The sequence below is a fragment of the Podarcis vaucheri genome (assembly GCF_965113315.1).
Source record: "Podarcis vaucheri genome assembly, chromosome: 14".
Lineage (NCBI taxonomy): Eukaryota > Metazoa > Chordata > Lepidosauria > Squamata > Lacertidae > Podarcis > Podarcis vaucheri.
In genome coordinates, this window is record NC_138752.1 from 14,175,740 (window position 1) to 14,198,139 (window position 22,400).

At 42.9% G+C, this 22,400-nt stretch overlaps 1 protein-coding gene across 3 annotated transcripts in view; it reads right to left on the reverse strand.

The window, feature by feature from the left end:
* Positions 1–2,811: 2,811 nt before the first annotated feature.
* FBN1 (fibrillin 1) overlaps positions 2,812–22,400 on the reverse strand; it is a 217,779-nt gene continuing 198,190 nt past the window's right edge. For 2 of the 3 annotated variants that reach the window (XM_082198198.1, XM_082198199.1), the window contains 10 exons: positions 20,754–20,879; positions 19,998–20,204; positions 17,969–18,094; positions 16,348–16,470; positions 15,525–15,641; positions 12,937–13,065; positions 12,422–12,541; positions 9,206–9,437; positions 8,321–8,498; positions 2,812–4,100 (listed from right to left, as the gene is read on the reverse strand). In XM_082198198.1, the coding sequence (XP_082054324.1) occupies positions 3,711–4,100; positions 8,321–8,498; positions 9,206–9,437; positions 12,422–12,541; positions 12,937–13,065; positions 15,525–15,641; positions 16,348–16,470; positions 17,969–18,094; positions 19,998–20,204; positions 20,754–20,879 (1,748 nt within the window). In that variant the 3' untranslated portion in view covers positions 2,812–3,710. The other variant, XM_082198200.1, reaches the window with a different exon arrangement.

Genomic DNA, 22,400 nt, shown 5'->3' on the forward strand with positions numbered 1-22,400 from the left:
CATTGGGATGCTCGTGTGGGCAGGCGCGGCCACTGGTTGTGTCCCTGTTGGAGGGTGGGGAAACGAGCTTATAAGAGAAATTTTATTTGGCATTTAGGAAGAAAGGCAGCCCATAAATACAAACCTTCCCATTTATAGTGGATCTCCTCATGCAGACAGATATCTGTTGCAAGAACAGAATACCCCAAAGGGTGCTGTATGCCCAATTCCTGTGTAAGCACCCAAGTCCAGCCCCCAAAGCTGTAAGCCCAGTTCCAGTCACTGGACTGGGACTATCCAGTCAGTTCCAACATATATTTAGTGTTGCCAATTTTGGCAGTATCAGTCACCAATTTGGGATGGGTGGTGAGCAGAATGAAAAAAGGCTCTCTTCTCCTTTCAGCGGATAGCTGAGTCTTGCAAACACTTTGCAAGATTTGGTAAACAGGTCTTTGCTCAGACCTTTGAAAGCACCACTAATCAGCTGAATGGCAGTGCCTGCAAGCTCCATTTGGCTGAGCCAGGCCTTTAGCCCCACATCTGATATCATATATGTAGGCATGGCTTGACTGATATGACTTCATGGGCCAAATGGGGAGGCCTGGTGGACCAAATTAGGCTTGCAGGCCAGGTGTTCCCTACCACTGCAATGGGTGATTGTCCAATCGTTTGTCAGCTTTGATCAGTCCAGAGACACTGGTGCAAATCCTTGCATGCTGTTGTATTTGAAGATTTTTTAGTTCAGGGATGAAGGAACAGACTGGTAAATTGCTCTCGTTGCAACTGAACCCTGGTAGATAGGAGGATGGAGAAGCAACATCCAAAAAACGGTTATTGATGATCTGGAATATTGCAACAAAATGAAAAAAAATCCTTCCAGAAGCACCTTAGAGACCAGCTAAGTTTGTTATTGGTATGAGCTTTCGTGTGCATGCACACTTCTTCAGATACCTATCTGAACTATGGCAGACCAACACTGCTACCTACGTGTAACTGGAATATTGCAAGCATGATACTGTTTTGAGGGGGGTCTTTTTTGGTGGGGGATAGGCTATATGTCTGAGTCCCTCTTCTAATTCCTGGATCCAACACGGATTCCATTGCTGGATTACCCAGGCCAGCCTGGTAACACCTGCTAAGCATGGGTTGTTAAAGCAACAAATGGAGTGGCTCTGGGGCCAGAGGGCAAATGGGTGGGCCTCTCCCCCCCCCCTGTTATATGAGCTAGAAGTTGGAAGCAAAACTGCAGGCTGCAAAGACAAGGAGACAGCCGTGTCTGACTTCTGCTGGAATCCAAGGCTGTGGCTATGGGAGAAGCAAGACTCAGGCAGGTAGCCATGTTGGTCTGACGCAGTAGAAATATATATTAAAAATTTAAAACCTGTCCAGTAGCACCTTAAAGGTAAAGGGACCCTAGGTCCAGTCGTGGATGACTCTGGGGTTGTGCGCTCATCTTGCTCTCTAGGCCGAGGGATCTGGCGTTTGTGGTTCGAGGACCCGACCCCCGTGTAGTGGAATAAAGACACTAAGACACGCAATATATGGTTAATGGGCAAGAAAAAGGCCACAACTTTTATTGGTTACAGCAATGGAAAAGGTATTGGCTTAGGCATTGGATATGGGTTATTCACCAGTAGATGGAGCCTGTCGATGCTAATCCGACTATAGGCTCACCCCTGTTGTCACCGAGGGTCGTGCCAAGGCGACGACGACGACGAAATGGGGCCGGGGGAAGGCTGGCGCCGCAGCAAAAGGCTGCTGAACACGCCCCCACAGCGGCACCTGGTTGGGTGGCCACAAAGGGGGCGTGGGCGCCAGCCAGGTGAGCTGGAGGCAGGGGGCTACGCCCCCTGCCAGGCGGAGCTCGGGCTCCCGACCACAACCCCTCCCCTCTCTTTCAGGGAGGAGAGTCTTGTCCGCAGACAGCTTCCGGGTCATGTGGCCAGCATGACTAAGCCACTTCTGGCAAACCAGAGCAGCGCACAGAAACGCTGTTTACCTTCCCGCTGGAGCGGTACCTATTTATCTACTTGCACTTGGAAGCTCATACCAAGAACAAACTTAGTTGGTCTCTAAGGTGCTACTGGACAATTTTTTTATTCTTTACATATATTTCTATTGGGGTGTTAACGCTGTGAATTGCTCCATCACAGGCTCAGGTTGTATATATGTGTAAAAAAAAAACACCATATATCCTAGGTACCAGAGGCTCTGCTGTACCTCATTCCAAAGCAAACGTGAACCTGTCGTAAGAGCCTGGAACCCCTGGAATGTTGCACCACTCAGAGATTGGGGTAGCACGTGACAGTACAATTAGCAGCACCTTTTACAGTTGGAGAAGGTACATCAGTTGACTTTATACTCTTGTAGAAATAATAGAAATTATAATGTGATTGTCTCTAATGAACTTGAAATAGGCCAACCTCAATTATTTAAACTATGATGAGGATGATAATAAGTTCTTAACATAATTGTTTTCTGGAGAGGGCATACACTTTGGAGCAACAAGGCTACCCTTGAATTTGTCTAAATATTTTTGGGATTAATAGTTATATTTATTCCGAACTGCTAATGATTCAGTTCTAGAGATAAATGATTATTTTATACTTTTTAGAGAGATTATTGGTGTACATATTGTTATTTTGGTAAATGCAGTATTCGCAGTACACTACTCTCCCCCACCAAACTGCAAACTGAATTGTCCATGTGGATTTTGTAGCTTTTATTAATAGTTGTCTTCAATTTAAACGTAAAAATGAATATTAGGATGCACATGAATCTAGCTTTTCATATGGTTTTCTGTAACTTTAGCAAGAACATGAAGCCACAGAATGAACTAAAAAAAACTGTTTTATTGTGACATTTGACAATGAACCCTTGTTGATATGAATGATGGTAGGTACTCTTTGACATGTTACATTATGTCATGGTGTAACTATGGATGGCACTGTGTCATGTGACTTCTGAGAATGTTTAATGGTCCCCATTGACCCCAGTGCATTTTGATTGTCACAGAAATGTTATCACCAGATTTGTGTATACAGTTAAGTAGTTGATCTTATAAGCACCATTATAAACCCTCACATGAAGGGTGTTATTATTCTAGTTTACAAATGCTTCATGGATAAAAATAGCATGGTTACAGTATACACACACTTAATTTACATGTACTGTATTATAGGTATAACTGAGATAAACTACTGAGCTAAACTTTGGTTGATTGATGTATTTAGGTGGAATAATTGCAATTTCTTTGGCTTCTAAGTTGTGTATATATTACAGTGCATTTATAAAATCTAGGTTGGACATTTTCTAGCACCAATTTGATATCATAAACGGCTGACCTAGTAAGATGTAGCTGGAGAAGCGGATTTTAAGATTTTTTAAAAAAAAACAGAAACAAAACATAAGAATCCATTGATTGAGCTTGTTTTCTTGCATCGCTGCTGACAGGATATTGCCTCGCTATCGGTGGCCAACTTCCAACAGCAGTCCCGGTATTCAAGATTCAGCATATCAAGGTAAGTATACTTACAAGAAGCCTGAGAAAGTGGTTGTTGTGAGCTACAGTTTTCTTCCTGTACCTTGCTTACATCAAAATGGAATAGTGCTCACATGTTCAAATGTATTCATGAAGGATTGTACCTGTGATATGGAGAACCTTATTGGGAAATAAAACATTCAAGTCTCACCTAGCTATCTTTGGCTTTAATTATTTGGTCTCTCGTGAATTAATGAAGCAAGATTTCAATTTTCATTTTCAGGTTGTCTCCTAGCTCACCGCTGAGGTAGTCTTTGTCATGTTTATCTTCAAGCTGATTGAGTTCCTTCTTTTTGTAGAGCGGAATACTACTGATATGTAATGAGTAGGTTCCAGGCACTGGCTTCTTCTTTGTTAAGTGAAGGAAGCTTACTCCTTCTTTCTGATTTATCCTAAAGAAACCACCTTCATTCCCATGGTCTATTAAATATCGGTTGTGATTTGTCAGTGTTGTGAGAGCAGGGATCAGTTTCAAGATGCGATCTTTGTTATTAAGATCGGAGATGTTGAAAGAAAGGGTGGCTGGCTTTTCAATATCCCAGCTGGCAAGGTTAACTGCTGTCTCCATCTCAGGCTGATCCTGTGAAAGAACAGAGTGCTTTAATATATTTCTTCTAGCTTTTCCATACATGCATAATAACCATCCCAGCTATTCAGATAGTATGTGGGATGCCTACAATATTTCGCTACTCAGAATATTTCCTAGGGTACCAAGTTGGGCTTTGGCTCCACCTGCCGGACACCAAACTTTTCAGGAAGTACCGTATTTTGTGCCCCATAGGACACTCCGGCCCATAAGACACACCTAGTTTTTTTGGGGGGGGAAATAAAGGGAAAAAAATTATTTCCCCCCCAGGTGCGGGGCTGGAAGAACCAGGTCGGGGAACAGTGGGAAGGCACGCTCTGCCTCCCCGCTGTCCCCCGAGCTTGTGGGGCTGGCGATGGGGAGAAGTGCGCTGATCCCGGGACTGCAGGCAGCTCTGCGCCGCCATCTGGAGCAGGGCGGGACTTAGTGCCCCACTCCCGGTGGCCACGCAGAGCTGCGCTGATCCCGGGACTGCAGGCAGCTCTGCGCAACCCTCGGAGCCGGTCTCCTGAGGGTTGCGCAGAGCTTCCTGAAGCCTGGAGAGCGAGAGGGGTCGGTGCGCACCGACCCCCCTCGCTCTCCAGGCTTCAGCGAAAGCCTGCATTCGCCCCATAGGACGCACACACATTTCCCCTTCATTTTTGGAGGGGAAAAAGTGCGTCCTATAGGGCGAAAAATACAGTAGGCGGCTCCTGGCAGGCCCATGCAGAGCTTGTCTGAGACTTGGGGTGGGAGTCTTGTTAGAATGAAGTTATAAACTGAAACATAAAATCAGGCTGTCCCTGATGGGGTCCCTTGGCCAGCTTAGTCCTCTGAGGTATGGAGCTACCCACCACACGCATGGGCCTCGCTCGCAGCCAGTTTTTTGCTTCTTCCTGAGCAAAGCGAGCACCTGCTTTCTTCTTCTCAGCTTAATCGTCTCTATTGCCTTCTCCTTTGTTCTTGAAGCCCATCTTCCCCTGAAGCAATAGCTTCCTTCTCCTTTCTCCCACCCTTTCTCCTATGCCTACTCCCGCCAGAGTGGTTGATGACCTCTTGAACAATCCACAGCAGGACGCTGATGGAATCCGCAAGATACTCCTTAAGCTCTCCAGATCAGCAGCCTTTGTTGAAGATGTTACCTTGCCCGCAACCCAGTTCACAGCACACACCATGCCAGCAGAAGTGGTTGCCTGCAGAATGTTATGGCTGAAACACTGGAAAGCGGACACAGCATCTAAAATCAACCAAGCCACAGCAGGCTTCAGAGACTGTAAGCTCTTTAGTGAAGACACCCTTAAGGATATCCTTGTTGAGTCAAAGCATAAATGGAAGGTCCTGATCAAACAAGAAAAGGAGAAACACTGCTCAATATGCTACTCCCACTACCAATCCACGGTTTCTTGTGGAACTATAGCTCCAAGGACAGATAACACGACTACTGACCAAAGTATTCCTGGAACAAACCTTGCCATGCCGCTAAGTCCTCACAAGGTTGTAATGTTGGATCCTCCACCAAAGCCCGCCATAACACCCATCAACAGAACAAATTATCTGGCTACCAACAGGCAAGTGGGGGGCAGATTAAAGTCCTGCTTTACCTCCTGGAATGCAATGACAGATTGCTGGACCCCAACACCACTTCTCAGGGATACTGGATAGAGTTCCTTGCCCTGCCACAATCCCACTTCGTCCAAGCCTCAGCCCCCAGGGGCCAAACCAAGAACCAAATCATATGGGGGACTGTGCAACATCTTCTTAACATGGCTCTTCGACATCTACTGCATCTTCATTGTGGTGCCAAAAAAGGACTGCAAAGCTTGGCAGCAGCCCTGGACTTCAAATTCCCAAACTGATGAGTGATTTACAAAAAAAAATCAGGATCAATCCAGGGAATCACCATGACAACTTCCTCACATCAGTCGACCTCTGGGATGCCTATCCCCATGTTTTCATCCAGCCTGCCCACCATAAATACTTCAGCTTTCCAATAGGACCTCACCACTTTCAGTACAAGACTCTCCCGTTCAGCCTGGTCTCTTCTCACAGAGTATTCACCAATATCATGCTTGCTGTGGTGACTCACCTCTGCCTCCAGGGTAACCATATCCACTTGTACCTTGATGAACCAACCCCATTTGGGCACCAACCCTGGAAGAGGCACACCAACACCTCTCCAACACCATGATGGCCCTAGAGACTAATGGCTTCATAATCACAAGAGCCACTTTGTTCCAATGCCACAATTGATTTATCTTGGCACACTCATATCAGTGCCTGGCCTCTCTCACCCCAGATTGCATCATAAAGATAAAAGCAGCTGCCAAGCTACTAATGTCTTCCAAAAAGTAAGACATCAAACTGATGACATGAATCCCAGGACTGTGCATGCTGACCTCCCCAATAACCACATGGTCCAAGCATCACACCCAGTCATCACCACAGATGCAAGTCTGCAGGGCTCGTGAGCCCACTGCAAGGGACATGTGACAAAGGCATAATGATCTTTAGCAAGAGCTCCAAAAGTATTAACTGGCTGGAAGTCCAGACAGCATGGGTGACCACCCAACATTTCACCATGCGCCTCCAGCTCACTCACATCCTCTTTGTGAACCGACAACACAAACATGAAGGCTCCAGATTTCCAGAACTGCTGGAGGAGCCCATAAGCAATTGTACTTTTAAGGTGCCATGGTATTCTGCAATAGTTGTTGCATTTGTCACTTTCTGTACCACTTAGCACTTTCTGCTTCTTTGATCCCTGTTCATCGGAACAAGGATGAGATAATTTAGATTAGAGCAAAAGATGAGTCCTAAAGTACATATACAGTTCTTGAAATACAATTAAAGGAAATGTGGGCCTTTGGCTAATAGTTGTTTGGAGAAAGACACCATCATCCAACAGGCTGATTGCTATGCTTGGTTCTCAGAAGCTGTGATAAGGATCAGTTTGAGGCGCCCGTAAAGTTTGCATCTGATTATATTGTTTAAAGAACTGGACAGTCAGAAGAGCTTCCGCAGGAAAATCTCCCAAAAATTGCTTTATTCTGCAAAACTGTCAAATGATTTTTATTACTATCGTTTGGCAAAATAAGATACTGGGGAGAAAAGGGAATTGTTTGAGTGCTGTAGCAGATTTTTCTCTACAGTATTTATTTTCTGATTCTAATTATTCGTCACCTAAACTCTGCTGCTCTTTCCAATTATCTCATGGTGAGTTCCTGCTGGTCTGAGCTTCCAGGCCATGCTGAGCTGAATTTGGTACTTGGCTTCCAGCCAAAATGCATCTTATTTGAGGAAGGAAATGCCTTTGGGGGACAGAAGAAGCACCCTCATTGCACATGCCCACAACGAAAACTATTTAACAGACCAAACAGGTTGCTTGAATGCATGAGCTACATGCTAGTATCTCATACAATGAAGCTTTCTTGCTCCAAAGCTGGGTGGCACTTTTAGTGCTGACACTGCACAGGAAATGAGCATGTAAGTGAAAGCCTACGAAAGCTGACCCCTCTCAAAACTGGCAACGACATCAGAAGACCCCCACTGATAGATGCAGCTGCCACAGCATCTGAGCTTCGTTTTCACATAAACATACCCCTTCCAAGTGTTTGGAAGTCATATTGGCTTAATGTGACATGAGCTTTTATAGACCACAGCAAAATCAGTGCATCTCAGGAACTAGGCTTCGGCTAATGAATGGTCACACAACAGCTAGCCAATTAGGCTACACCTGTATAAACATGAATCTCAGGATAGATGCACAACAACCCTGTGTTATCTACACTACATATCTAAGTGGTGAGATGGACCAGTGGTGTGACTCATATATGAGGCTCATGATTTCTTTTGCACTAAGAAACCACTGTTGCTAGCCTGCCTTAAACCATTGTTTGTTGTCAGCTTAGCAGTCGTGGTGATCCAGGGAGGAAGGTATCGGGCTAATGAACTATCTCCTTCATGGTTTGTTTACCTGCTCATCCAAAGGGAGGAATGAAGGTAGAGTGCTCAGCTTGTGAGCTTTAGCATGCATCCGTATGGCTTACTACGCCAAGCATTATGTGTGAATATGAGCATTGTGAAAGCAAATTCAAAACTTTAACCAGATGAACCTAAAGTGGTAAAGTCACCTCATGTGATATTGCTGAAAAGTTAATGAAGGAACTGGGCTCAGAAAGACTCTTCTGAAGTTACACAAACCCTACCCATCCCAGGAATGGTGAATGGTAAGTTACCTCTGCATCGAGTGCATCTGTTTCATTTGTGCTTCGTCGCTTCCTTCCCCTCTTAGGATAGCCATTGATCTTACAGTCATAGCATGCTTCTGGAGAAAGTGAATTGTCATCTACTTCACTGCTGGCGGATAGATCCTGGCCGTGACCCTTACCTAGCCCCATTCCAGAAACACAATGTCTAAGAAATGGAAAAGACAGAAAAACGTCAGCCACAACACTTTCAGTACAATCTGTAGCAAAACATTAGGAACAAACTCTACACACACACTCATGGTTGGGGAAGGGGATTTGTAAACAGTGGGTCAGACGACAATGAAATGAAGAAAAGTGGGGGCAGTGTGATGAACAGCAGCCAATGACAATGATGTATTGGTCACTGACTCTATATTCTTCTTGCATCTCCTTTCCCTCTGGCCTCACTGTGTACAACCCACTCAAATCCAGACCATGTACGTGTATGGATGGATGTATATGCATGCATTGTGTGTGTGTACACACACCTACATACACACAGAGAGAGACATGATACACATGCAGAATAACACTTCATGCATCGACTATCTGCCGAAACATAGTTTTGAACAGAGGCAGCTCACACATTTACCTGCGAGTCATTAAGTGCTGAGTAATCAACTGATGAAAGATCATGCATACATTCGTGAACCAACTAATATTATACAGATTGTTTTGTTTGCCTCATGACTGCTTCAACACTGCTGTGGATACAACTTTCGGAAAAGAATGGGAGCCTTGTAGCTTCCATAGTCTCTCCTCGGCTCACTTACCCGCAGCATCTGCTGGTCTACAATGAACTCAGATAAATGCTTATAGATCTTTTGCTACTGCATTTAGAACCTATGCATTTCAAAGTAAGAATCCTCTTACCCTTGTCCTATTCGGAAATACCCAGGTGGGCATCCACAGACATAACCGCCTTCTGTGTTTGAGCAACCGTAGCTGCACGGGGCTTGGGAAGAGCCACACTCATTGACATCTTGGCAACCTCCACCAAACTGTTCAAACTGATATCCAGTAGGGCACATGCATTTATAGCTCCCCAGAGTGTTGTGACAAGACGCTCCACCACAAATATGGGCACTGAGGCATTCGTTTTCATCTGCAACCGAAGCAGATTAGACATTCAGATTTATATTATTGTGAAGCACATCTACTGTAGCCGATATGGAGTCTTCTGGTAAAGAAGGTGGAGCCAAAAATACTTACCACTAGAAATCACAATGATCTAGATTGGGTGGAGCAGCTAAATCATTACAGTGAACTAACATGTACTGTAACCCAAACCTGAATTAAGAGTTTGCTATTCTAATTTTTTTACAAATTAATCTTATGTGCCACCTGATTCCAGTGCATGCAAATATAATCTCTACACAACCGAACATGTTTTTAAGTCTACTTTTCAAATAGCAGTTCATTAAAATTAATACTTCTTATGAAAAGAAAAAAATAATCAACCAATTCACCAATTAATTATGGATGCAACCCAAAGGCCGTTCAGCCATCATATCCAAAGCCCTGCTGAGCTCAAGTTGGCAGGGTGCACATGTGGGCACAGTTTGTGGCAGAGGTATGATCTGAACCAGGGACTCTCTAGCTTAGACTCTAACCTACTACATCAGGCATAGGCAAACTTGGCCCTCCAGATGTTTTGGGACTACAACTCCCATTATCCCTAGCTAACAGGACCAGTGGTCAGGGGTGATGTGAGTTGTAGTCACAAAACATCTGGAGGGCAGAGTTTGCCTATGCCTGTACTACATTATACTAGGTCTAATTCTAGATCAACATTCATGGGTAGCAAAAAGAGCACCAATAGCCACAGCAACCAGGGAAACTAAATTCATTTTAATTTCCCTTGATTTTTTATTACTTAGGTATATGTATTTGAGAATGAAGGCAAATATGAGCAAGGACAGAAAACTGAAAAAGATGATAGCAGTGAAGCTAACCATATAAGAAGGCACAGATACATACTTGTGTCTGATTTTAAAACTGACAAAAGCATCACCAACTTTTTTTCCAGCTACATAAAGGGTCTAACAGTACCATCCTGGAAAACATCAGGTTCATTTGAAAGAACAGAAGAATTTTGAACTTTCCAAAATAACTTGAGACACTTACTATACCCGCTTGTCTTTGGGGCTACCCCATTCCCAACAATATTAAAATCAGAAAAGCTTGAAAGAGCAAATTAAATTTTTAATTTAAATCATATGTCCCCTCCTAATCCAATCTTTCCAGAATGAAAGCAACTTTTGAGTAATTGTCAAATTCCCTTGTTGGAGCTGAAACATCTACATTCCCAAATGGAAGATTGTGTAAAAATGTCAGCAAGTTTTCCTAAGCATAATTAAAACCAGAGACCTCCCTTAGAGCAGCGCAATGATAACAAGGAAAGGCATTTTTATATGCTTTTGAAAGCAAACAATGGCAGGCACATGGTTGATTCTCACAGTATGAGTCACCATACATATCTCCAGGAAAGAACTGCAACTCAGATGGACCAATTCAATTAGATACTAGAAATACCTCTAGATGGATTTCCTAATAAAAATTGGAATTAGAACATTCATGCTACACTGCAGTAATATAATGAAAATAAGAAAGACGTTTCCCATGACTTTGAAAACACATAAGGACCCAACCCTCCCTCCCTAGAAGTAATCAGTAACTTTCTCCATGAGCAATTTTACTGGCTGGGCCGCAGAGGCACAGAGCACCACCAAAGGTTGCTTAAGGAACAAAAATGCCTCTGGTTTGAACAGATGAGTTTGTTTGCTACCACAGTTTTTTAAAAAAGCAAACCACACACACAACTCAAAGGGCATTTGGAAACAGCAATGGATTGTTTGTGAAGTCCATAGGAAGCTTTTCCTGATAGGTATTAATGTGTCTGTTGATCACTGACAGATCTACTTGCATTTATGCATAGCTGTCAACGTCTCCCTTTTTTAAATTCCCTTATTCCGAATAGGATTCCTCGCAAGAAAAGGGAAAAGTTGACAGCTATGCATTTATTTGATGTCAACATAAGATCCACAAAAATCAAGTTAACATTTAAATGGGAGATCTCACTCACAGTAAGCAATCCATCTATTGCCTTGAAGTGGTGGATTAATCAAAGTTGTTATTCACAAGAACACCAAAGTAAAAAACATCAAGTCCTTAAAAATCATTTCATGGTTGAATTCTGTCAACTAATTCTCCCTAGGGCCTGAGTGGGGAAGGGCCAAATGTCGCTTAGTAGCAGAGCATCAGTTTTGCATGCAGAAAGTCCCATCTTCAGTTATGGTATCCCCAGGCAGGGCTGGAAAGCACTCTGTCTGAGTGCCACTGCCAGTCAGTGTAGACAATGTACAGTTAGATGGACCAATGGTCTGATTCGGTATAAGGAACCTTCCTAGATGTATCCATATTACATTGGATGACCTTCACTGTGCCCACCGGCTGTATATTGGATGCACAAATAGCCTACGCAATCTAATGCAGATGAGCACCATTCTGGGCTGAAATTATGGTGCTTCTGTGTGCACTCTGTCTGAAGCATTTTGTGGTTAGCTCATTGACAAAGGTATGTACTGTCACCAAAATAGTTCCTCTGATGGCATCAATGGCAAAGTTCACATAAGGAGTGAGTGACAGATAACTAATGGTGCACTGGGCTTTTCAGGTGAGTAAAGGAGCTTGTTCAACTACTCACAAGGACATGTAGACCCATTGTTGACTTTTATAGGACTGCACACAGCAAGGGTTGCCAACAGCACCCACAGATACACATGCACTAGCAGAGGCATTCCCTGGCACCCACAGTGTCCCTCCCCAAAAATTATGCTTGAAAAAAGCATTCTGTTATAGGCAATAGAACAGGCTGCAGTGTGTGTGTGTGTGTGTGTGTGTGTGTGTGTGGTGTGCATGAGAGTTTCTTAATTTGCACATGTGCCCCTGGGCCCACCAAAATTGCTGACCCAGTGTGCAGAAATTTCCTCTGAACCTACTGAATTAAGACACAAACAAAAATAAACAATACCGCAATCTAACCCCATAACTATCTTGTCTCCTCTGACAATAAGAAAAGAGACTTGCCGACACACTGGTTCCACTGGTAATGCTGGAGATATCCTTGTGGGCAACTGCACCTGTATCCTCCAATTATGTTCTGGCAACCATGTTGGCATCGATGATTCCCATCACACTCATCAACATCTATAAAATGAAAGTACATTTCTGAATTATTTCTCTAGTCACTAGGAAAACCTGTATCATAATCAACTCCACAAATATTTGCTTGTATCTGTGGGTATGCATTATATCATAAGAGTTACAGCTTTCCCCGCATGCATTGATTTAACTCACACTGGGCAGTATCATCCTTTAAATGGAAAACAGCTGTCATTTAATAACAGGGTGTCATGCCTTTCCCACTAAAGGCAACTTAACCAATTTTCTACAAGGGAAGCCCCTGCCGTGATTTCAAAATGTTTTGTGTAAGCCCAAGAGTTGCTCTTGGGGATTACATCTACTGCCTATTTACATGGGATGCATTAATCACACAGTAACAGATAAAAGAATAGTAGACCACATGTGTCCAACATCTGTACCTTCACAGCTGGCTCCAGTCTGGTCAAGGGCAAAGCCCCGCTGGCATTCACAACTAAAGCTTCCAGGTGTGTTTTGACAAACACCTTTAGACCCACAAAGATTGACATCCGTGGCACATTCGTTGTTATCTGAAAGGAAAATAGGTGGAGAAGTCAGCTGTTTTGCTCTATTTTTGTTCATCTTGAAAATGACTACTAAAAAACCTCTATTGTGAAAAGCTCTCATCTCAGAATACAGACTCATTATTCGTCTTTCATATTCAAACCATGGAAAACAAGGTAAGTGTACAGGATTTATAACAAGTATGGTCTGAGAAGATATTTTCATTGGATCTTTACAATGACAGCAAGAAAGGCCAGATATATGTCATATATTTGAAGCACATTCAATGCACGTTTAAAGCTCATAGTTCCCCCAAAGAATGTTGAGAACTACAATTTATTTAAGGTGATAGAAATTGTTCTGTGAAGGGGGGACAACTACAATTCCCATAATTATTTTGGGGGAAGTCACGTGCTTTTAATGTGCATTGATTGTGTTTTAAATGCAGTGGGGAAATGTATGGTTTAGATCCAGTGAGCATGAGGCTGGATTCAAGATCCATCTTAGAGTATTGGGTGAAATTCAGGGAGAAACACCTATGCATTATATTTAAGGGTAAACATAGAAAGCCAATGTTTAGAATTATTTTACAAGTGGAATGCTGCACTTAAGTTGAAAAAATTATGGTAATATGTAAATGAAGATGTGGAATACTTAATGTATTGGATTTCCATCGGTTGAGTATCATTGCAATTATGTCACTTTAAGAACGTTTAATTCTAATTGTCTGCACTCGCCCCGTTGTAGGGGTTGCTTCTATATAAGCATAATTTTAATGGTTATTGACATTGAGTGTCTTTGACTGGCAACTTCTGCGTTCCTCAGGACTACTTTCTACTTTCAGCTGGAAAAACCCACTGAGGAATTTCCTGGAAACCTTGTCGCTGAGGAAGCCCAATGGGCGAAACAAGGGTGTATCCTGAGAACTACTCTACCATTAGCTGCCTTTTGTTACTAATTAGTTCCATTTGTCACACTTTCATAGGATGATGCAGAAGGTAGTTTTGCTTGTTACACTTCTAAGATGTAGGACGATGCAGAAGGAAGATATCAGCATGAAATGGCATTGCCAATAGGAACTGCATTGTAATCTTTGGACTTGATAATCCTTGGACTTTACGATACCAATACATATAGAAGATATGTTGCCATCAGGAACTGTGCTTTTTGATATGACAATTAAAATTACAGTTTTATTACATTTCATGTTATGTTACTTTACAGCTAGTTACGTATGTGTTGTGGTGTTCAAAAGATGGTTCACGTAATGAGGTAATAGTGGTGTTTGTTGATTTATTCTATAAGTGGCATATTACAAAATGTTGCAGCATGCAGTGCTCCTGTTCAGGGTTCAGCCAGATGGCCATGTTTTTTTCCATTTATCCCTTTCCCCAGTTTTCCATCCCTCCCCCAACAGCATCCTGTGGCCAGTTGGGAGCCTGTGGTCAAATCTTCCCTGTGGACAACTGACAGTTGAATCATAGAATTGGCGCGTCGGAAGGGGCATGGTGGGTCATTTAGTCCAACTCCCTGCAATGCAGGAATCTCAACCAAATCATCCAAGACAGGTGGCCATCCAAGGTCTGCTTAAAAACCTCCAAGGAATGGGAACCCACCATCTTCCAAAGGAGCCCATTCCACTGTTGAACAGCTCTTACTGCCAGAAAGTTCTTCCTGATGTTTAGTCAGAATCTCCTTTCTTGTCCTACCCTCTGGAGCAGTAGAAAACAAGCTTGCTCCATCTTCCATGTGACAACCCCTTAGATATTTGAAGATGGCTATTATATCTCCTCTTGGTCTGCAATTCATCTATGACTAAGATTTCTCAAATCCACTTGACATGCTGCCTGTGGCAACTAACCATATCCTGGACTAAGCTCCTCTCCCATCCTCTGGATACTCAACACATTGACAACAATTTGAGTTTTACAGAAGCCACTGGAGTGCATTGGTTCTGCCTCCCAACATAAAAGCAGATTATGCTTTCCATTTCGTACGTTCTCTGCAGTTCCCTGAGACTTTGTGGGGGAAGGTTTCCCCAAGTGCTCTGCATATGCCACAGCAATTGGAGGAGGGAATGGGTTGGTGATGACCACAAATAATGTCTGGCTACTTAGGCAAGCCCAAACTGTGGACCTCTGGCTATGCCTTTGCCTATAAAAAGTATAAATCCTCAATAGCATCCATTCAAGTGGCTGTAGGAAGTGAAAACTGTCGGACGCATTTGAGTTGTATCATCACAAACACTTCTTTCTTCCTTGATAGGTCAAGTGATGGAGAAAGATCCAGACCAGTAATCAGTCAGCTATGAATATAATAGAGGAAATATGTAATAGGAAAATGCAGAAAAGTCTTGGCCTTTCAACCTTGTAGTCTGCTCTAGATACCAATCTAGATACCAATCTATGATATTGTAGTGTGTCCAGCAGCAATGGCTGCGAGACAGAAAAAAAACAAATAAATCTCAATCTTCTTTGTTACTCACCAATACACGCTGAATGATGTTGAGTAAATCCAGGGGGGCATTTACAAGTAAAGCCCCCAATGGTGTTGACACAAAGGAACTGGCAGTTGTGCTGCTTGGTTGCACACTCATCGAGATCTAAAAGGAAAATATACACTTTTCAATTTCTCTTCTTTATAAAGGCAAAGAAGCAGTGAACCACAAGATGTAAATCCAGCCAAGCAGAAAGTATCAAGGAACACTGCCCTTGTCACTTTTGATGGAACATTCTTTATATTCTTCTGGACCTGGTAAAATTTATTTATACAACATTTTTGTGCCATTGTTCAACTCTAAAAAGAGCCCCCAGGGTGGTTTACAACAATGAAGTATCAATACAATTGAACAGAAAATTCAAAGCCAAAGCAATTCACTGCCACATTTATCTCAGGAGTGTGCATTTGATTAGTTGCGAGTGCATTCACATTCAAGATTGCTTCATGTTATCCTCTTAGAATGCACTCAACTATGAGCATGTTAGGGGGACAATTCTGTCTTTCACTAATGCAGAAAAGGTGTTTGTTTTCCATAACACAAATTCTGCATGTGCTTGTGTTGTTTCTTGTTTATGCTTAGGGTCTGCAACTGGGTAACCCAAGGTAAAATCGAGGCCAATGACAGGCTCTATCTGTTCCCTTACTTGCCAATTTAAGAAAAAAAAGAGGTGAGGAAGCTGACAAGAGAGCTTACTGTCAGCCACTTTATCCCTTTATTCCTTCTCAAAATAGCCTTGCGAGTAAACTAGCTCTTTACTACACGTATAGATACACCTTTCAAACAATATCCACATACGAGCAACTTTTACCTTTGCAGCTTCTCCCATCCTCCTGCAAAATGTACCCTTTTGGACATGAGCACTGATAACTGCCCTCTGTATTTTTGCAGATAAAATTGCAAGGCTTTGGAGACAGGTTGCACTCATTCAGATCTAAAGTAAAACAAGACAAACACTTTTCATTTATATTAATAGTGTTGTGGTATTAATAATTACTGCACCCCCCCAAGTGACTGATTAAATTTATATGCTGCACTTCAGTGTACTAGGAGGTCAATTTACAAAATATAAACAAGGATTATCAAAATACAGTAATAACCATCAACATATGTCCAGATTTTCATGGATGTTTTCCTGAATTCCGCCCAGACACTGCTGCCAACTGCAGTATTCTGGATACGTCCAGGAAAATGGGACGTATGGCAACCCTACTTCTACTAATTCTTCTAAGAAAAGCATTTTTTGCATTTGCATTTTACTCCTCAGGAGCTGCATGACGAAGTGATGATTGGATTGCATGAAACATTCTTTTCATTACTTTTTCTTCCCTGCTTTGAGTTCTTGTAAATCCCTACAAGTTCAGCTGCTACTGGCTTCTTTTTTCTTGACTACTTTATATCCTCCTGCTATGTCACCTAGGCAGGATGCAACCTTCTAATTTGGGGTGGGAAGCTTCTGGTTCTCCAGATGTTGCTGGACCATAATGCTCATCATCCATCAATGGCAATGCTTCCTAGGACTGATAGCTACACCTGAAAGGACAGTCTTCCCCACCCTAATCTAGACAATTCTTCTACTCCATAAAACATTTATTTTATAGAGGCTTTTCTCAATCACCATTCTCGTGCATATTTTGAAAACTGCTATCAGTGGAATTGGCAGAAATGACTGGCAGAATCCGAGACCAGGGAGAAGAGTCGGTGAAAGAAGACTGGAAGAAATTCAAAGACTACTTACAGAAACATTGTAAAATTAATGAATGTTAGAAGGATGTTGGATAGAAACTAAGCGGTTTCCAGCTGTAATGCTTTAAGAGATATGAATTTTTTTTACAAATGGGTAAAAGTTTAATGGTAAGGATTTGCTGAACTAACAAATCGAACTGGAATACAAAGAAGGGAGGTATGAGGAGGTCCGAGGAAATAAGTGTATGGAAGATATGTTATTGAAAATTAATGTGTGTTTTTAACTTTTTATTTTGTATGTTTATTTTTTCTTGTTATATCTTAAAAACTTTTAATAAATATCTTTTTTTAAAAAAATGAAAACTGCTATCAGCTCATTTATCCTCATGATCCCCCATGTCATCTACACTACAGCTTTCTCAGGCCTTTAAGGCCATCACTTGAGAGCCACCTTAAAATTTAAGCATGTGTGAGGTTACCCACACAGATTTGAGCACGGCAAAAGTTGAGGTGGCATGGTGAAAAGCACCTAAGCTACATGGCAAGGCCCTCAAAATTCATTTACCAAAGAACCTGTGACCTCTCAAAGGAGGTTGAATTCCAGCTTCCATCAGTCCCAGCCAGAATGGCCAATGATCAAGGGTGATGGAAGTCACTGTACGGAAACATAGTTCCTCACCCGTCTTTAACAGAAAGGAAAGATAAATAAAATGATTATGTCTGCATATAAAATGAGAGAAACCTACCTATACAAAGTGTGCCTGTTATATCTGTAGTATAGCCCTCTTTGCAATTACAGCGGTATGACCCTCTCTCGTTGATGCATTCTCCATTCCGGCAAACATCATGAATAACCTTGCACTCGTCAATATCTGAAATTCAATAAATAGGACTATAGAGAAGGCAAAACAAAAGGGGGAAAACGGCATACCTGGGTTCAGTGCTACTCTTGCGCTTTTGCAGGAGACAAAAGTAACTTATCAGTGAAGAGAAAAACATTGATCCTACAATTTAGGAGGATTGTATATATATAAAAAGGAAAACTGGCAATTTCATGCAATTTCACAATGAAGAAAGAAACCTCAAAATGAGATGGAACTAATGGAGCAACAGCAGATCTAGGAGTTGTCAATTAATGCTGACCTTTCCACTTGGCTCGCGACCCAAGTACTGTATTGAGCCATAGTCATTACATTTATTCTCCCAGCTAGATGTGGGAATCACATAGTGTGCTTTATGACCATGTTCTGACCTTTAGGCCATATTTTCACTTCCTCCTGCCAGTCTGAACAGCAGGAAGGCAGGGGAGGGGAAATGTGCAAATAACATTATTGTAAGGGACATTCCTGCATAGACACTGTTAGACATACCAGTGAATAAACAGTCGAAGCAATAGAAACAAGCTGAAAGACCAACACCTACATGAGCTAGATACCCCCAACACAAACACATGCACTTACTTGCAATGGCCATTATCACCCAAAGTCTCCTACTCTATCTGGCTCACCCATACCCTCTTCTGCCACTCCATGTTACATTGCCTATTGCTCAACTGTTTCTGCAGCACTGGATCTTCTGTTTTTCCCTTGGCCTTTGCTGTTCCTGAACTACAACAGCATGTGGGAAAGCTTTTTGGTTGGCTGCTTTGGTTAGTACATAACAGGGAGGCTAGATCCTGAAAGAGAAATTGCCCTTTCCACGGTTTGTTTGGTTTTGGGGGGGGGGTTGCCCTAAGACAGGGGTCTGCAACCTTTAAGACAAAAAGAGCCACTTGGACCCGTTTCCGAAGGAAAAAAAACTGGGAGCCGCAAAACTCGTCATTATAAAAATAACTTTTTTGTCACTTTTTTATTATATCTTTGTTTGACCCCTCAGAATTACTCCTCCTCATAGAAATAAACATTAAATTAACAAGTTAACTTTTTTTTGTGTGTGTTCTTCACTCCCCTTCAAAACAGTGACCAGCGTACATGCCCCCTTTCAATGCAGTGACCAGCGTACATGCCCCTTACAATGTAGCGGGCGGGTGGGCAGGTGGGAAGGTGACGTCGGGACGGTGCGTGACTAACGCATGCACCGCCCCCATGCGACGTCACAGCCAGTACAGCACCTGCCACAGTGGGGAGTGTCGGGGCGCACAATGCGCCTCCTCCCCTCGCTAGTATCCGCCCCGGAGCCGCGGCAAAGGTGTAAAAGAGCCACATGCGGCTCCGGAGCCGTGGGTTGCAGACCCCTGCCCTAAGACCAGCTTGGATTGCATGGAAGAAGCAGTCCTTCTTCTGCTTCAATCCTCATTCACTTGAGTCTCAAATACCAGGGCTCATCTAGCAGGAAAGAGAAGAGTAGCAGGTGAACTAGTTAAGCACATGGGGAGCTGAGAATGGGCAGGCAATGCTTAACCCCAGAAATTATTTCATGGCTTGTGTTTGGGTACTTTAGTCAATGAAACCTGCTACAACTTGGGCCAACCTACATGTTACATACAAGTGTGTGGTGACCTTTCAATTAAATAAAAATAAATGATAAGCCACTTCAGGAGGCAATTTAGGGTGGCTAAACCGCTGCCATGGGAAGGGTCAAGTGCACCCTTGGCTTCATTGTTCTCAGCTAGACCTTCTCAAAACAGTTGTTGTTTTTAAAAAGGCTGATGTGCTACTGTCCTATGAACTTCAGGGCCCTATGAACTTCAGGCATGTGGCCCATGCCACCTAGCTACAAATTAAATGTCTAGTCAAATCGATATTTTTGGTGCTTAAGTTTCTTAAACAGTCATACCGTCGCCACTGGTTGTAAATCCACGGCCAAGAGGACAAAGTTTTTTAAAAGCTACAGTGCCCAGGAAGGGGCAGATCTCACAGTTGGGTCCCCATCCACGCCCGCCATCACAGCAGCATTCAGATTTGGTCACAGGGTTCCTGTTGCTCGATCCAATCTGGCACATGCTCTGTAAGACTTCAGTGAAGCAGTAGCCTTCTCTCTTGTCTGCAAAGCAAATGAACGTCTTTTGCAAAACGCTGACAAAGAGACTCTGATTTTGGGGAGCAGGACAGAGGGAGACAGGGACTGAAGCAGGAATATAAGAGAAAGAAGGGCATACTTAGCCATATTTAGCAACAGGGAGAATTAAAACCAGGCAGCAATAAGAAAGAGGACATTAAGTCTGGAAGAAAGAAAGAAAAGTCATTGAGTGAAGAATCCAAAGAAAGAAATAATCAGAGTTAGAATATTCCAAAGAATTGTTAGGTAACAACAGAACAATTCAATGCTTGATAACATAAAAACAGAAGCAGATTAATAGCTAGATTCACACAATTCTGGCCCTCCTAAAGTTATGTAGATAAATATTTGAAGTAATGTACCCAATAGCTCCCTATAATGACAGCTGAACAGCCAACACAGTAAATTTCAGCTGAATTGAACATGCTCAGTTAACAGATTTTGTGATAGTAGGAGATCTCACTAATAAGAGATAAAAAAAATATTTACTGCTCTGACCCATTCCACTGCACTTTTATCTGGCCCCACACCTACCTATGCAGTCATTCTGAGCTTCGTTGACGGTGAAACCATCATGGCATTCACATTTGTAACTTCCTTGTGTGTTTACGCATCGCCCATGTTCACACAATCCAGGTTTGGTTTGACATTCATTCTCATCTGTATATTTTTAAGAATATGCCACAAAATTATCACCATTAGTATTTCCACATCTACCTGAAGATGCACATAACTGTTAACTTGATTCAAAAGCAATATATATTTATAGGAAGATTTTTAAAATGCAACAAAAATACCTGACTTTTTATTTAAACTATATTCACCATGAGTGTTCAAACATGGATCGAAATATACAATTACATTTGTTTCCTATGACTTTCCGCAGGACAATATCTATTGATGCTTTATTATCTTAGGGTCAAACCAGATGAATTATTGACAATCTGTCGTCAGATCTCTTGTCTCTTTTAATTTATTTTAAAAGCAGATGGGTGGTGGCTGAACTGGATCAATCCAGTTGCAGGCCCAGATGTCGTGCTCCCCAATTCCCCAACCCTCTGAAAATTAAAAGACAACTGAGACTTGTTTGGATCGAAACAGGCCACAACTTTATTGAATACAAATGAAAGAGGTTTGGCTTGGGTATGGGGCAATCAAAATACTTCTGGTCCGTCTGCCAGAAGTGACGCATAGGTCAATCTGAGCAGGGGTTCCCAAGGCTTACATCAAATAGGGTGACCCCCACAGGGACCACTGTCTAGGGGAGCATCATTGGCCATGGTCCCCAACTGGGTGTGAGGACATGGCAACTCCCCCCAGACCCCTTTAACAGGATACCCCAGCGTATGGAGGCGCAGGCAGAGAGTACAACCTCCCCTCCATCCATGACAAGGATTGCCCCAATGCACAACCTAGTTGTGATGATTCCCAGGAGGTAGGCAAAACCACCAAGCTGGAGCCAATTTGCCTGGTGGACGAATTCCTACCCTGCCCCAAAATATGGCAACCACCGTAGCCACAGAAAGGTCATTGACCAGCAGCTTGAACCAAGGGAGGGTGGGGTGGGGAAACTGACAAAGGTAAGGGCTCCAGGTGCGGGCCTGGAGGAGGAGCCAGGGAGCGGACCTGAAGGAAGCCTTCCTGCTCGGTCAGCTCTGCCCCTTGGTCCAGCCCGTATCCAAGCCTGCATCCCCATTTGCCAATCCTGAGTGCAGGCTAGGATCTGGCTCCTGACAGGTGGCACAGGCTATGCCCACGCCCCCTATCCGGACAGGATGCTGATCCTGAGATCCCTCGCCGGGGCCTTGGAGGAGCCTTTGCTGTCCCATAATGCCACAGCACCAAGAGGGTGAGCGGACTTAACACACTACCATATTATTCAAAGTAATATGAAGAGAAATGGTAGATTCAGCTGCAGATTTCCAGCACTTAATCTAGTTTTGCCCTTGGATGGCTAAGGATCTTAACTTATTCTCTGGTGCTTTCATGGCACATTACAATACATATTTTCTGCTCTTATGAGCTTTACTAGGCACTGCACTGTTGTGCTTTACATGCTTCTTTCCACACTGTAAGGACAATAAACTAAGTTAAGGTTTTATCCTACACCTCCACTTTCCTTACTGCTTCCCCCCCAGGGAAATCCAATCTTTAGTGCTGAATCGGAACAAATGGGAACCG